This window comes from Amyelois transitella, chromosome 19, assembly GCF_032362555.1.
Source record: "Amyelois transitella isolate CPQ chromosome 19, ilAmyTran1.1, whole genome shotgun sequence".
In the NCBI taxonomy this organism is placed as follows: domain Eukaryota; kingdom Metazoa; phylum Arthropoda; class Insecta; order Lepidoptera; family Pyralidae; genus Amyelois; species Amyelois transitella.
Window position 1 is genome coordinate 6,413,629 of NC_083522.1, and position 17,236 is coordinate 6,430,864.

General features: G+C 33.4%; 1 protein-coding gene across 8 annotated transcripts in view; it reads right to left on the reverse strand.

The window, feature by feature from the left end:
* The window catches only part of LOC106132706 (potassium/sodium hyperpolarization-activated cyclic nucleotide-gated channel 2), a 189,381-nt gene that overhangs the window by 47,004 nt on the left and 125,141 nt on the right, over positions 1-17,236 (reverse strand). The window contains exon 1 of one of the 8 annotated variants that reach the window (XM_060949463.1): positions 7,898-8,158. The exons of 6 other annotated variants lie outside the window; for them this stretch is intronic. In XM_060949463.1, the coding sequence (XP_060805446.1) occupies positions 7,898-7,973 (76 nt within the window). In that variant the 5' untranslated portion in view covers positions 7,974-8,158. Of the gene's footprint in view, positions 1-3,397; positions 3,423-7,897; positions 8,159-17,236 lie in introns of those variants that run through there. One more of the 8 variants, XM_060949464.1, reaches the window with a different exon arrangement.

Sequence of the window (17,236 nt, forward strand, 5' to 3'; positions counted from 1 at the left end):
TCTCTGCCCATAACCACAAGGCACAAAACTTAACCCAAAATGCTATACTTTTTAATTTATCGAAAATATTAGATAACGATTTCAAGATTTCCGAATAAAAGCATTAATCTAATGAAAAAAGAAATTTAAGTAGGTACCTAGGGTTAGTTACCTATTAATATGAGTAAGCATCAATTTTTAGGAACCTCAAAAAGTACAAACCAAGTTCCAACTGAACGAAATCGCTAATCCTTTGCATTGAGATATAATGCAACATACAGAAAAAGAAAGCGATTTGAATGCCGCATATAGGTATCAGCTGATTCGGTAAGCCTCGAGAAATCGTAGCCATTGTTCGTGTTTTGTATGAGACACATGTATGACCAGCTGATAAAGTAGACGATTATAATCAACAAATGGCGCTCCATTGATACAAGTGGTTACTGTAACCGTAGCCAGCCAATCATCTGGCCCCGGCGTAATGGCGAAATTGACGGAACTTGGATTTTCTGATTCTGGATTATGACAGTTTTATGAGTCATGTAGGTAACGTAATCATCATACATAGTCTTCTCTTGTAGGGTAAATGGAGATAGATGCAAGACTCAACGTAACGTTTAGTTTTGTTTCGTCAATATAAGTAAAACTTTTGTGTTACTGAGTGACATACTTTAGACGTTCAGTCAAAATGACTGTAATTTTGTTTCTTAGGAATGTAAGCGAGTTTATTCTCATGGGAACGGGAACTTAATATTATTAATCCCAATATTTCCTAATTGTCTTGTCTATTATTTCTATTTATCTCTTTTATCGATATGAAGGGAAGGAATGGGATGCATATGTGCTTCTTAGCCTGTCGACTTTGGCAAATCAGATTTCCAAAGACCAGTATGACGCTACCGATATGGCATTATCAGAAGCATCATAAATATCTTTAGAATGGAAACATGTATGTCCGAAAACTCCATCGCAGTCGCTTGCCACGTTGACATCAACCCGTTATTACATAACTATATTTACCGCCAATCACGCGATGTTGTTAGAGCTTTCAATGTTCATGTTTGTTTTACAAACAATGTCATATAATAGAACCGACAAATTGCTATGTGTGAGTGCGCTCTATGATCAATCATTCTATGGGTTGATTAATAAAATGTTAAAAGTTATACTGTAAATTTTGTTTTTTATTTCAATCAATGCGTTAGTAATGCGTTTATTTTTTGTGTTATTGCATTAAGTGGGGAATGTATCGTATTATTAGTACGAGTACTATCAAACCAAACCTTTCAAACCCCACTTGTAGATGATACATATAGACAATATATTACGCGCATACAGTAACTCTGTCGTCTCTCTATCAGGAGGAGTCTAATGTGGAAGGAAATAGCTGAAAATATTTTTATTGGAAATAAGCTATGATGAATGACAGATATTATAACTTTAGAAGTAGTTACAAACAGAAATTTAATTTTGAAAATAATCAGCTTTACCAGTCTGGGGGCACGGGAGTGCCCCGCCACGATGAGTCAAGTAAAGCGCAAGGGCACTATCTAACTTTTCTCGAAAGGTTTCATCGTTTTTTCATTATATTAAAAAAATAATGAATGAAGTTATAAAAATTCTATTAAACATTTCCGGTTTCAACCGGTTTTACAAATTGTAATTTTTAATTAATTAAATAACCCCGGATCCTCGGTTCTATTCAAATGTTTCCGAGATATTAATTCATCTGTCTGGTATCGGCAACTTTAATTAAACGTCAAGTAAAGTTGCGGAGTAATGGCGGTGAGTTGTTGCAATCGAATATTTTGTATTTAATTGTTCCTTAACAATAATTTTATGAAAATTGTATTGTATTCGGATAAAATCCTTCATAAATGTAGGTATTTTTGAAGGAGGAGGTGATTAATTTTAATTTAATTTTATTGGACTTAGTTTGTACTTACTCAAAATTTTTAGTCCTTATTATTTATATTTGGTTTATTTAAAGAAAATAGGTGATAAATTATGATCTGACTTATCATAACTAGTACAATAACGATTATATCACTTTGTAAGACCATTTTAAAAATCAAAAAGGTTAGGTAAACCTATCATAGATATAAGGCTACGGCTACCACAGTGTAATAGTAACAAAATAAGAATAAAAGCAAAGACTGAAAATAGTATAGCTACATTTGATGTAATAGTCATTTATAGTGAGAACAATACAAGTACTTTTAGTGTCTACTTAGTCCATGATGTCATTCCATGTGGTCGTAATCTATGCATCAAGTGCTCTTAATGACAGAAACAGAAATGCTTACATCAGCGCGATAAGATGGTCATTACACAAATTACTTTTCTAAACTGTTGTCATCCTACTGGCCGCTTTGCAAAAGGATTAGCTTAGCACTTATACTGCGGTAAGGTGTGTGAACAATGAAAACATAAAAAAGTAAATGTTAAAAATAAAGTTGTGATGGGTTAGAAATGTTTAAAAACATTAACTACAATCTACCTTTTTAAAGACAAGCATAATTTTATAAGTTTAACTGCTTAAACTAAACAAAAACTGCGAGTGAAGGTAGAAGAATTTTAGATGTAACTTTTAAAGCTGCGTTATTGGTCCCATATACATTTCTTCTTTTAAAAAAGAAGTCAGTCACCCTTGTTCTTTTATATATATATATCTTGTAGGTACTAATCGACTTTGAAACCAAACCTTGGGGTCTGGCCATGAGTAAATAAAAATATCATCTCTAGGGTCGAGTGCCTTCTGACTTTGGAACTTTAAAACAGTTAATAATTTCAATCGAGATGCAACCTCGACGGCGACATTCAAAAATTTTGTGTCATGTGTATCCTTATCTATCGATGTAATGTTATTAATCTACACGGAAATAAAGTTTCTTGTTGTATCATCTATTACCGCGATTTTGTCCGCTGACAATTTTAATACTTACAAAAAAGGTTACCCCCTATATTGTTCCCTCCCTTATAGGGAATTTTGTATATCAGTTTTTAAATTGGACCAAACAGAATCTGAGAAAACCGCATTTAAATCAGAGCAATATTTTTCGCACGTTGTAAGGCACAGGCAGACAGACAATAACTCTAGAAGTCACATATATGGTTCCTATTTGTCTTATAGAAATTTCCATTGGCGGCTTTTTGTAATATCTTTCACGTATCTTCAAACATCGGTTAGTTACTATTTTACTATATTAAGGAAAAGGAACTAGTTTAAAGGTATTTTTTTATTGTATAATTTAGGAATAAGAAACCAGGTACAAACTCACCTTGACTGGTAGTATTACTACTTATAACATCAGTTGTAAAGATAAAACTAATGCGAACGCAGCATGCGTAAGAAATTAGAAAGTAAAAGACAAATCATGCATTTCAATACATTTGGCTCTAATTCTTACGCGCTTACCTCTCGGCATGTTAATCTTGTTAAACCTCCTAGTTATGGATCACAAATGTTCAATTGACCACTTAGTATGACATAAGTTCATTCAGATAAGACACATCACAACACCAAACAACACACAGACTTTATTATTAGATTTTGAATCTGGCCCTAGCCCCCGAAAGACTATTACATGACTGACTAACTACACAATTGATTAAGTTGCTTTTGGCTTTTATTTTGGCTGAAAATAAATAATAATACTTGCTAATATTTGATGTTTTTCCACTCCTGCAAATGGAAATGAGCCTGCCGAAATACGTTTTGGTATTTTTGTGAAAGAATACACTCAGTGGCATCGAAAATCATAAAATAATACAACTGTCAGTCGTTCGAAAGTTATGAATTATTCAAAATTTGTATTAATAAGTTATCAAGTATTGTATGTTCGTATTGGTTGTTTCCATAAGTTGTTGAAATTGCAAATATTGGAAATTATTTTTCTAAGTTTCGATGCCAGTGTGTGTAGTTTTTTTTTAATTTAATTACATTTTATTACACATTATCTACTGTAATAAATTGGAATGATGTTATTAAATTTAATGATAAAATTCCCTTAAGTTTAAGCATAGTCACTTTGTTCAATTCATTCAAAATGGTTGATATTATGGCTGTGGTAAAATCACAATTCAGGCCAAGATACAGTTGAAGAGAGTTTACCCCTCGGCGTCCAGTTAAGGTGCAATTTGACAGTACAAGTGCAAATTGTGTCTGAGAATAGCAAGATGTCCGTCAATTGTAGCAATTGAGACAAAAGGATAATGCTCGGCCGCGTGTCAAGGTTAGCTTGATTCTTCCAATTGGAAACAAAAATTGACACGCTAGATTTATTCATTAAATTTATTTTTGTTTTACAGCGAACCGGTGGATTTACGAGCGCCAGAGTGGATGCAATTTGGGATTGTAAAATGTATGTAATTCGTTTAACAACAAGAATAAATGAATGGCTACATTATTTCAGACATTAGTGACCCGTGGCAGCTGTTTACAAATTGATCATTATTGAAACGTCGAAAATTAATTAATTTTACACATCAATGGACGCATCATATTTATGTTGATCTTAATCAAGTTTATTGATGGCTCTTTATATTTTACTCATTTAATGTTGAAAAATCATTTGAAAAACTCAATGAAAATGAAACACCGAAAATGTTCAGGTTTAGGCGAAAAATTTGATAGCAATATAAGTACTTTTCTGTTTTAGCGAATAAGTTTATGTTCTAAAAGATTTTGCAAATACGTAAATCGAAGGAGGTTATGCATTGAAAACTGTTTTTTCTAGTATTACTCAAAGACTTCCCCGTATGTGGTAAGCTTTATAATAATTAGCAATAATATACCGACGTGCATTACGCCTATTGAAACGTTATACGAAGTGAATAGGAACAGGGACTTACATTGAAATGCATGGACTAATTTTAAAATATCACGGTGGTTATTGATTGAATTTGGGTCTTCGATTAAATTATTTAGTATAGTATTTCACTTACGTGTGACGTATTAACATAACTACACTAATTGTAATATATTCACATTATGATTTTATAACTCCTTTTTTTTTTTAAAACCTCCGTAAAGCTTCATTTTACTCTTTAAAATCTCGTTTATTCTCAATTCCCAGAATTTCAGAGAATATTGTTACAACCCCCGAGTAACATAGAATACAAATTTCCAGTTCTTACGATTTCTATCAGTCAGTCACTTAGTTAAATGTAAATAGGCGGATATATTGTGGGCAAATATCCCCATAGCAGAATTGGAGTTGCGTTTTCCTTGATACAATGTAAGTATAGATCAAATCAGCAATTCTGTCACCTAATTTAACACAATTCGAGAGAAAAATCATAAAATGATCATATTATTTTATCAATTCCAGCGTGCTGATACAATTGCAGTCGGTGCATTGGAGTTTATTGAGCCACTGTACTGGCCAGCCGAGTGGCAACTAAATGGAGTGCACCGCGTACGGCTATTCATGGCACGCGTAATTGACGGGCTGAAATGAAACTGATTTTTTCCAGTCTGACTATATTTTTTGAATATATCAAAAAAACCGAAGTTCATTACATAAAAGCAATGGATGTCGTAGAAGGGGACTGATGGAAAGATTTACAATAAGGGTTAGGATTCCTGGCAAGGGTTGTAGAGGTCAGACGGAAGTCAGTTCGTGTTAAACCCTTATTCAAACCATTTTTAGGTTTATAGTCAAACGACGCACCCCTTGCTCCTCTCGTGGCCTATTAGTCTTTTTAAGGCTGTTGGCTCTGTCTACTCCGCAAGGGATATAGTCGTTATTATATGTATGTATGTATTATTTATCAAGATAAATTAAAATTAAAAGATAAAAAATTAAAAGATAAATTAAAGATTAAAGATAAAATTAATAGTACTTTATCCTTTAACGTTCTTAGTGTTTTGCTTAGAATACATAAGTCCGTTACAGAAAGTAACGCTTAACAAGCTCCCAGATTAATTCCGAGATAATAAACTCATACCCCTTGGGCATTATGATACTTAATATGCCTTATTTTGCTTTTCACCATATTTCATAACTTAATTTTTTTTTACTTTGCATATTGTCATCGTATTGTAATATTTAATCATACGTCAAACACAATACAAGTATGATTATAAAATACAAACGTGTTCAATAATTGTTAGGTTATGGTTATAAGTTATTTTAACACCATGACCATGATAACAAACACACCTTTATATATGTATGTATGCTACATGAAAAAAATAAAGTATTTTGATTAACTCTTAATAATAGCGGAAACAAGATCTGCCATTATTTTTAACCGGAGTTGGCGATTTTAATAATATTAATAAATAATCTGCGCAATCCCGCCTTTTGCCCATATTGTTGTAATATTTATATATGTATATAATGCATTTTTAGTATTTTTCATTGCTTAGTTACGTTTAAGATGATTGGGAGTTTGTTTGTCAAAGGTTTCAGGATACATACATACATAAAATCATGCCTCTTTCCCGGAGGGGTAGGCAGAGACTACCGACTACCTCTTTCCACTTGCCACGATCTCACGTATGGGATGTGTGATCCACGATGTATGGGAGTGAAAGTTGGGTATGGCAAAAGAAGCACGAAAGCAGAATAAATGCAGTAGAAATGAGAGCGTTAAGGAGTATGTTGGGTGTGAAATTGAGTGACCGGATAAGGGAATGTTGTGATGTGAAAGAAGATGTAGTTACAGGAATAGAAAAGGGTATGTTGAGATGGTTCGGTCATGTGGAGAGGATGTATGAAAACAGGTTGACTAAGCAGATATACATGGAGGGTGTGGAGGGAAAGGTCGGAGTGGGAAGACCTAGACGAACGTATCTTGATCAAATTAAGGACGTCCTGGTAAAGGGTCAGGTCAAGAGTACCCGAAACCGCCGAGCTTGCATGAAGAGAGTTATGAATGTGGATGAAGCGAAGGAAATATGCAGAGATCGTGGCTTTCAGGATATAGGTACATATTCCCACGCATTTAAATTTATAGTTTTTTAACCTTAATGTTTTTCCTGTCTGAGAGCCTGAGTTATTTCTGAGCAGCGACACAAAGAAAGTTTTAATGTATGTTTGCTATTATCGTTCTTTGTATACTGGTCTTATGTCCTTAGTTTTCAAGTTGTTAAAACGTTCTATGTTTGGTCCTTGAATAATATTTATTTTTATCATACAATAATCTCAATACGGAAGTTTTTAAATTGCAAAACTAACCTATATTTTTTTAATGAATCTCCTGATTGACCAGTAATTGGCGATATAAAGTAAATGTTACAATTCATCATCAATCAGTTGGTTACTAGTAAAAATAAGACTCTGCTAAGAAACTAATGTACAAAGACGTGATTTAAAAAATAGATTATCAATTTCCCATGCGATCAATTACACAATAAATATAAATATGAGCCAACTTGAGTCTTGAATAATTATAAATATCAAATGTTAGTGTACAGTTTGAATACGCCATGTAGGTATCATATGTCATTGAGTGAATTGTAGTCACAAGTATTAATAATCGTTGCAAGAACTATATCAGTTACTAAATGAATGTTTGCGCAATGTCTAGAATGGCGTATAGCTAAAGCGTTTATTTCAATTAAAATTTCATGTCCATCTCTAAATTATTCACGGATATTTCTAACCGAATGAAATTGTCACGGTAGGACCGCGGTAAACCGATCCTCCTTACATTGTTTTGGTAATTAGCCACATATTGAAGCGAACGAAACAATTCATTTGTTTTGAATAAGCTTCGATGTGCGAACACGTATACCTACTTTGTTATGTTTTCGGAGTACTTCTAGAAAATTACTGCTGGATATTATAAGCGCAAGTATTCGATAAACCACACGGTCATTACGGAACTGGAGCGAAGTTCTTGAACAGAAATAGCGTTGTTATAACTCCGATAAAGAACTACAACAATTAATAACAATCTAACTTACTTTCTCGACTGGCCAGCCCACATGTGTACTTCACGACGCTTCGGAATATGGAACTGCTGAACCGTGAACACGACATTGTTTATGAGTCAAAGCTGGACCGGTGGCAAAGTCATTGCGGCAAGAATGCTGCGCGTGCGACTGTTGAAACACAACCGATGTTCGTTCATAGCGCACCACAATTGAACTGGGCTTATACTCGCGGCCTCTGAACTACACTATAATCCCACACCATGCAATCACTCGACGTCCTATCGCACTGACATCCTGCCATGCACTGATATTTTTTTACCACGCAAAGAGCAATTAATGTCAATGACTGACGAAACCGAAGCAGATCAGATGTTTTTCTCGGTCAATAATTAGTAATTTACGACATTGTACGGGGTTTTATAACTGCTACTAACGCGTTATGGTTCCCTTTATGTCATCGTGGTGATTAAGTTCTAAGATATATGGTTTTGGAATTATTATGTGGTATTGTGTTAACGTTAGCATTATTATACCTATATTAATTTCGGAAAGTAAGAATGTAACATATAATAATGCCAACTCTATCTCTTTTCACGAGAAAAAGAATTTTAAGAATATCCTTTCAGAATTTTATTAATAATTAAAAATTAATAGTTTTGCGGATTATTATGAGCTGAACTGATATTTACAACTTTAATTCATTTTCTTACATGGCAAGTGGAATGATATGTAAGTAGTGCATCAAGACCTTTAGCCAGGACCATCTCTTCCCCCGTTCCTATTATACTCGCTTACATTTGATAAGTGTTTGCTGCCAATCAATGACTTTTTATATTTCTTTTAAAAACTAACTTCTAGACGCGAAAATATTTATTCCGGATTAATCCTGTGACAAGTGGTGCTTAATAAAGCCAATGTCATACCACATCAAATTTTTATTGTCATTTAACGAAACATAATTTCTATTAACATTGACAACACACGCAAAAGGAATGAGAAATGGATGATTCCTAATTATATAAAATGTCGCTATGTTTTTTGAACTGATTAGGAAGATCTAGTTCCACCCAAGTGCTTTCAGAAAACAAAGTACTAAAAGTGATGTTGTAAGTTAAGTACTTTATGCATTCATCAGATGTTTCTCTCCCGTATGAAATTGTAACTTAATTGATGTTTATGATTACTGCGATTACACTGATTTATGCGAAACCATATTTAGGATAAGTGTTCGAGTTGTTTTATATTCTAGCTGTTAGTAATTTTGTCCTTCAAACGTCAGAAAAAGATGATCTTCTAATTTCAAAAGTCCGAGAAGAAGAATGGCGGAATGATTCAACATTTCTTACTTTGAACGTGAATAATATTTATGTTCGTTTATTTATATTATTATTTATGTATGTCTATAAATATTATTATTATTTATGTTCTATACATTTGTGTATTCTTTTCTCAAATTGACACCTGAATTATTTATCTGTTTGCTATTTTACAAAGGTTGACAGGTAGATAATGCTATTAGCATTAAGTTCACCTATTGTACCTTACCAAAGTTTTAAATACATAAATTAATATGAAGAGCATGAATGCTGGTAGCGTGTGCATGTGAGCCTGCATCTTTTCTCGAGGAGTCGTAAGGAAATCTTACTTGCCACGATTCCTGGTTCCTGATCCACGTTCATAATTTTTTATGCTAATTTTGCTCGATTTTGAGTACACTCAACCTAACCTATTATGATAACTTTCTATGTTTGATTTAGAAAAATGAGACATTTCGGAGAAAAGAATACCTTTTATTGTATTTGTTAACTAAATATGTAGAACACTATTTAAATAAATACTTACTAGTGACTAGCTACAAACGCAGAGAAAATCTTTCACAATCCAAATGTATTCACAAGAGTGAACATTTGCATAGTAGCCCACTGACTGAGTAAGTGGTCACTAGTCGCAGAAGCTCATGAGTATGTCAACTCAGAAATAAAATAGTGAAAGTACAGAATTTGTACCGCATACGAGGTTTTGTATGACACTTCGCACGGGCAGCATTAATACATATAAACCTTCCTCTCGAATCACTATGTCTGTCTAAAATTACATGAATATCCGACGTGTAGTTCACCCATGAAGATCTAAGCATAAATACATACAGAGAGACAGTCGTGGGAAGCGACTTTGCTTTATATTATGTAGTGATTCCAGATAAGGAGAGTGTGGAGCGAAAGGTCGGAGTGGGAAGACCTAGACGAACGTATCTTGATCAAATTAAGGACATCCTGGTAAAGGATTAGGTCAAAAGTACCCGAAACCGCCGAGCTTGCATGAAGAGTTATGAATGTGGATGAAGCGAAGGAAGTATGCAGAGATCGTGGCAAGTGGAAAGAGGTAGTCTCTGCCTACCCCCCCGGGAAAGAGGCGTGATTTAATGTATTATGTATGTATTCCAGACATACCAAGGCTCTGGTTACGGTTTCAAGCTGCACGATTATGATGACCACGATTCTGGATTTAATAAGATATTTTACACGCAAATCTGACATCCGCAACCCTACTGGGAATCCTAACCCAGATTGGATCAAAGGTACACATCTATAGCCTGAAAGTGCATTCCAGATTTATGTGGTACCAATTAAACAAGGTAATTTACATAACTTACAAAGAAACTTTCAAATATGTCAGAAAAGATTTTTTGGAATACCCAAGGAACTTTTTTCAAATATTTTTTTCGCTCTTTCTTCCCTCCGTCTTTCTTTTTCTTTTTGAATATCATAACTTACTCAAATTCTTCATTCCTCAACCATGAATCACATTGTAGAAATCGTAAAACAAGTGATAACATTTTGCCAAGTTTTGCGGAAGCCCACCCATATAATCTGCTTTCATCAGAATTGTTTTGTGGGCAAATTAAAACTGACCACGTCGGGGTGTTTGCGTTGCGTATCCCATTGACCGAAATTAAATTGCTTTATCGATTTGTTACTAAAAAAAGAAAAACATTTTTAATAATGACAAACGTAAAGCTTTACTGGCGGACCGAAGCTGCTCTCTTGTTTGTTCACCTTTCATTCAATAATATGATTTTTATGAAAAAAAAGATTAAACTGCGGCAGGTTATTTAAATATACATATACGCTTATATCTCCTGCAAAAGACTAAAAGGCGACGTTCAGCGCAACAGAATATTTACGGTCATTTTAACACAGATTTTATTATTTATATTATTATATGCTGTATTTCAGAGTTCCCCTGTAAATTTTAAAGAGGTCGAACGGTTTTGGGCACTCGTTAATCATCATAAGAGACTGAGAGTCGATTATGGTACCCGACTTAAAAACAAACAACGACAGTCAGAATGAACCCGGGACACCAAGGGAGGAATAATTTTTAATTGGTAAAACCAATGTTAAAAAAAGGGAAAGTAAGTACAGAGTTTAAAATAATAAACGTGACTAGATTCAACATGACGCAGAATATGTAAATATTACACATGAGTAGTGCCAGTACTCGTAAAGTCTATTTTTCCATAAAAACCAAATGTACAAATATAAAAACATTTATTAGCCCAAAAATTAACATTTCAATCGTCTTCATAAGACAATAATGACCTAACCGACTGTTTGTTTTGGCTTCTACCAAATGTTTTAACAGCGACACCCAATTAAAATAAAATAGAAAACGGACCTTAATTGTTTGAGGACAGCAAAGAGCGAGCAACATTTAGAAGGTTAAATATATAAGTTGGTCTTATTTTCTCTTTTGCAAGCTTCGGTTTAACTCAAAAAGAAAAAAAGAAGATTTAGATCTTCTTAAAATTCGTGATTGCATCCAAAATAAGACCTCCTTACCAGGAGGCATAGAACATGTGGTAATTACTGTGGCAAATCAACTTAACATAAGTAGGTAATAGATCTTTGTGTAACTAATTATATGACACCTTTATTACTTGCCGTGCCCTACTGTTTGTCTACCAATATATTTGTTCTTCGGAATTATGTAGTTAAAACTGAGTTTGTAACTCTAACTAAATATTTCAATATCATTGAAGTAGCTTTGAATTTAATATTTAACTAATATAATATTCAAATATAACTATAAGTAGTTATACTACTCAAGGGTAGGTATACCTATTTACAAGTCGAAAAAAAATCTGTAAACAAAATGCAATAAACTAATCTTTAGTTAGTTCAAATACCACAAATAGACAAATGTCAGGTTTATTTACCAAACTAAGGAAGATTATAAAAATATTTCTCCACCAGACGAAACTCTTAAACGGATCTTAATTGTTCCTTTGTTATCTATTACCAATCACCTACAATAGAATTAGACAACACAGGAAATTAATAGATTGTTAAGAAAAATCATTTCAATAGTAATGTACAAATATGGTATAATCGATGGTTATTTTTTACTCTCCCATTGTAAAAAGCAGACCTGATCAAAGTGTACAGTGAGTCACACAGAAAAGTGTATCTGCTTCTATATGTGTATACTAGCAATGTTATATTTTTATTTTTCTATGATTCACATTGTATAGTAGTAGTAAAGGGGATTTTGTCTATAATCATAATAATATATTTGACGACGATATATCTAGGACTAAAACATTGTTGACGTACGAGAGGTACTATGAAAGAAAAAAATTAAATTATGAATATTAACGAAACGAACAATTCAAATAAAAAAGAAAAATGTAAGCTCCCAGAAACCAGGACTACCGAGCTCTTATGGGTTGGTAATGTAACATAACCACATTTTAAAATTATAACGCAATAGTTACTCCGTAATATTCCTCATTCGACAACGTTTGTGTAATATAATTTATAAAATAATGTCTTTATCTCACGTCACATTTAATGGGACTATTTTGTAAATGTTCATAATAATGATAACTTCATTATTTGCGTAATCGTTTTTGCACATTTAATGATAGTGAGTTATGCAGGCTTCGCGCGATTATATTATGTATATTATGTTGTAATAGTTTTGATTTATTTTATGTTTTTGCTCTTGCTAATCTCTGGAACGATTTTATGGAATTAATGATTTTTATTTTCTTATTAATTTAATTCTCGTATCGTCATGTTTTTAAGATGTTTCGGACTATGTTAAAAGCCACAAACAAAACGTGTGGTTGCTAACTGGCTGGGTTATTTCCTCCACAGATTGTAAATGTCCAGGGAAAGCTTATAAATTTGGTATTCTTGTTTGAGACTACTAGTCTTGTCAGTATTTCTGGATCTTTCCCCATCCGTGTTGTCTTTGAGTCCTTACTCATTAAAACGTAACGTTGTATTCCTTAAAGGTATTTTTTAAATATATTAACGGAATAAGAACAATAGTTAAAACTTTATAAGATTTGATAAGGTTTATTGACCGATAAGTAACACTTCTAAATGTAGTGTGCAAATTGTTTGAAATTATGAATACAATCAGTGTGATTCACCAGATGTCGTGTCGAAGTTACCTGGGAGTACAAGTTCAATGTTGATTTTAATTTATACAATTCCTAATCATTTGTTTTTGTTTTTATTTACGTCATTTTCTGTGTTTAACGAAATAAGTATTTTCTGTCGATGAAAACAAGGTTTTTTTTTGGAGAATCAAATAACCTTTCAAGCGGGATAGGTCCACATTTGTATATTTCTGTTATATATAGGCCATTTTATATGTAAAGTATTCAACTCACACCAAAGTAATTACGCTGCTAGTGTTCTTGAATACTATCATAAACAGATATACGTGATCACGTCTATATCCCTTGCGGGGTCAACAGTCTTAAAAAGACTAAAAAGACTGAAAGGACACATTCAGCTGTATGCCTTACTAACGGGATACTAACACAACGCTAATTATAACACTAACATTTTATGTTTGTTCCTCCACTATGTCCATTAAATAGTTGTATATTGAATTATAACCTGAAATTGGATCTCGACCCAAAACTCTTCCGTCTAATTTGTCAATGAGCTCGGAAAGACCGCTGATGCGTAAACATTTCACCCTCAATAGCCATTGCTCGTTTATCTTTGACCAATTAATCAATTTTGGTGTTGATGCATTCATGGGTTTAGTAACAGAATGTTTTTGTGCGTGATCTTTTAACTTAAATTAAAAGATCACGCACAAAAACATTCTGTTACTAAACCCATGAATGCATCAACACCAAAATTGATTAATTGGTCAAAGATAAACGAGCAATGGCTATTGAGGGTGAAATGTTTACTTTGGTAATTGCTAAATGGTTAATTGCTAGTTCTTAAGTCTACATACACACATAAAATCACGCCTCTTTCCCGGAGGGGTAGGCGGAGACTACACCTTAACATGATCCTTCCATACTTCTTTTGCTTGTTTATCAAACACCCAATTTGCCAAGGATTTTGTAAGCTCATGTTTTGTATTCCTGAAGAAACGAATTATAAGGCTTACAAATTTTTGTATAAATTGTCGTTAAATTTTGTAAATGAAATATGTGAACGAAAATACGTTGTAGCTGTAGGGTAAAAACCCAAAGACAGGGATAAAATTGAAATATTGGGCTTAATTTAATTTCTTTTTATACACGAGCATAACATTATTTATTTATAAAAAAAATTAAATAACCTTGCAGTACATATAATACAAGTACAATAGATGTTGCGTATTTTTATTGAAGAGGAAAACAAATAAATATATGTAAGTACTTATCAGCGATATCGTGTGACTCATCGGGGACATCTGCGGTCGAGGTTCTCAGATTCTATGAATTGTTCGCCGAATGTTCAATTTTGGGTTTTTCGGGACATCAAAAATCCCGTAGAGATTTTCCGTAGCATTTTTTATTATTTTGATATTTGTACACTATGTGGAGAGTAAGAGAGTATCACTCAATTGCTGATGCCAAAAAAATGCTTCAGGAGAAATACTGTTAAATTAAGGCTGAAACTACTTAGGGTGACTTAGTTTCAGACATGAAGCTGATCGTGAAAAAGGTTGTTACTCGTATCAAGATTTTTACAGCACGTGTGTGTTTGTTAAGAAATTGGAAGTTCTAACGTAACTAAATGCAGAAATCACTAGTATTATGGGTTAAATATCATAGAATGACGTATTCAATGGGCATACGAGACGAACAAAGGGTAATGATGAATGCAAAGATTTGATGTCAAGACTCCAAAGAATGGGGCATTGGAATCAATCATCCACAAAATGGTTCTATTTTAAACAATAATGGCCTGTGCCTGCTATTTTTGATTCATTCGTCAATCAGAAACAGATTTTATTTGAAGGCCGGCCGATATTCTAAATATTTTTCTTGTAAGGTTTACATTAGCCATTGTGAAGCAAAACGGCAGATGCTTTTATTTGATTCGAGATAGTTGGTAAAGTATAGAAAATGATCTACGGTTTATTTACAAAAAGAAACGATACCTGCTATGCCATTATGATTGGTTTAAATTGATTATATTTTCTTTGTGCAACAAAGAGGTCTTTGCAAGTCCTTTTTTATTCAGTTTGATTTGCTCACTTGTTCAAGAATACCGTATATTGAATTTGTTGAACTATTTCACTTTGTAAACACAGGTTTTAAATTTCTTTCCGTGATATATGTACATACAGAGAGAAATTTGCACTTGATTTCTTATCTATTCGCTATTTTCTAAAGGTTAGCTGCATGATAGTTATAATAAAGATAATCGAGAGGATGTTTATAAGTTAAAGATAAAATTAATAAAACAGTATAAGTTCCTTGTTCCGCGTCGGATATTTGCAATTCAGTCAATTGTCCAGTTATTTTATTGACGTACGTGAAATACTATTAACTATTCCAGTATGTAACAGGTAGTATTCACGAGGTACTGCTTGGCAGCAGATAGAACTGGTACGGCAATCATTGAGGGGAAGGGTGCAACCTGGAAACACGTAGAAACGACAAAGATAAATCAGTTTTATCATATGACTACTTCTAGGACTACCTCTGTCGCCTAACTGTCTCGGCTTTTTTCAATGACGTCGAGAGTTCTAATACCTGAAACACACGCAATTTCATATACGTAACAGAAGAAGAAGGGGTTTCTAGAAGGGATTCTCCTGAATAAAAGAACGCCATTTTTGCTTTTTTCTGTATTCTTAAACCCCTTTTTGATATGGCTTGTATGTTTTTTTGTATGGACGGCCTTTGAAGCGCAGCGGTAGTACGCTTGTCTGTGACACCAGAGGTCCCGGCTTCGAATCCCGGCCAGAGCATGATGAGAAAAGAACTTTTTCTGATTGGCCTGGGTCTTGGATGTTTATCTATATAAGTATAAGTATTAATTATAAAATATAGTATCGTTGAGTTAGTATCTAGTAACACAAGTCTCGAACTTACTTCGAGGCTTACTCAATCTGTCAAATTAAATAATTTGTCCCGTATATATTATATTTATTTTTATTTATTATAACGTCTGAAACGTTAGCCTATTGCGTGTCAACTTGTTTTTCAGAAACGGACATGCGTTCCGAAACCGTTGTTTGAAGATTTGGTTTTACCCTCTTACGACATAGTAATAAGGTTTAATTCCAAAAAATAACCACGTGTAAATTGCGCTGGAAAATGCTAGGTTATCTATATCGTGAACGACATTCATCGTACTAACAAGATAGTTAATAGAGATATTAATCAAGTAATTAGGTATATTTAATAGCGCTAATTAACTTTGCAAATAAAAACAAGGTGTTAAGTGTTTAAACTTTAAACTTGAACCACAGATTATATCCTTACACTTGTAAGCCGACAAGGTTATAAAACAATTCTTTTTTTTTTATTTTTTTAGGATTTAAAAACACACATATTATTACTATTACTTACTTAAATGGTATTTTACTTACCTCGAATAATTTCCAAAAAGAGATACAATGTAGTACTTACTAAAAATATATTTTGTAGCGTATTATAAATTATTCTACTAATACCCCGCAATAATGTCTTGCATGTTTGTCGTGATAAAAAAATTGAGGCTTTCGGTGATATTTTCTCCAATTAACTGTACAAAATTTATTGACAATAGGCGAAACTCAATGATAGAAGCATTATCTACTAGGTCAACCAGAAAACAGGTAGTGTGTGTATTTATATATAAAACCGGGCGGTCTATAACCCACCCAGAATATTAACCCTCTCTTAATATCAAAATACATAAATCCAAAGACCAGGTGCCAGGTGCTGGACACATTTTATAAATGCAATAACAATTAAGTATTTGACGATCATGCAGGTATATTAAACGGTGGTGACCATTGGTTGAACGGTGGTTGTACTAGATCCATACTTTCCAGTTCACTATTTATTTTAAGCCCCTTTCTGGAGGAGTAGACAGAAACTACAGAGATTTTTCCACTTGCCACAAT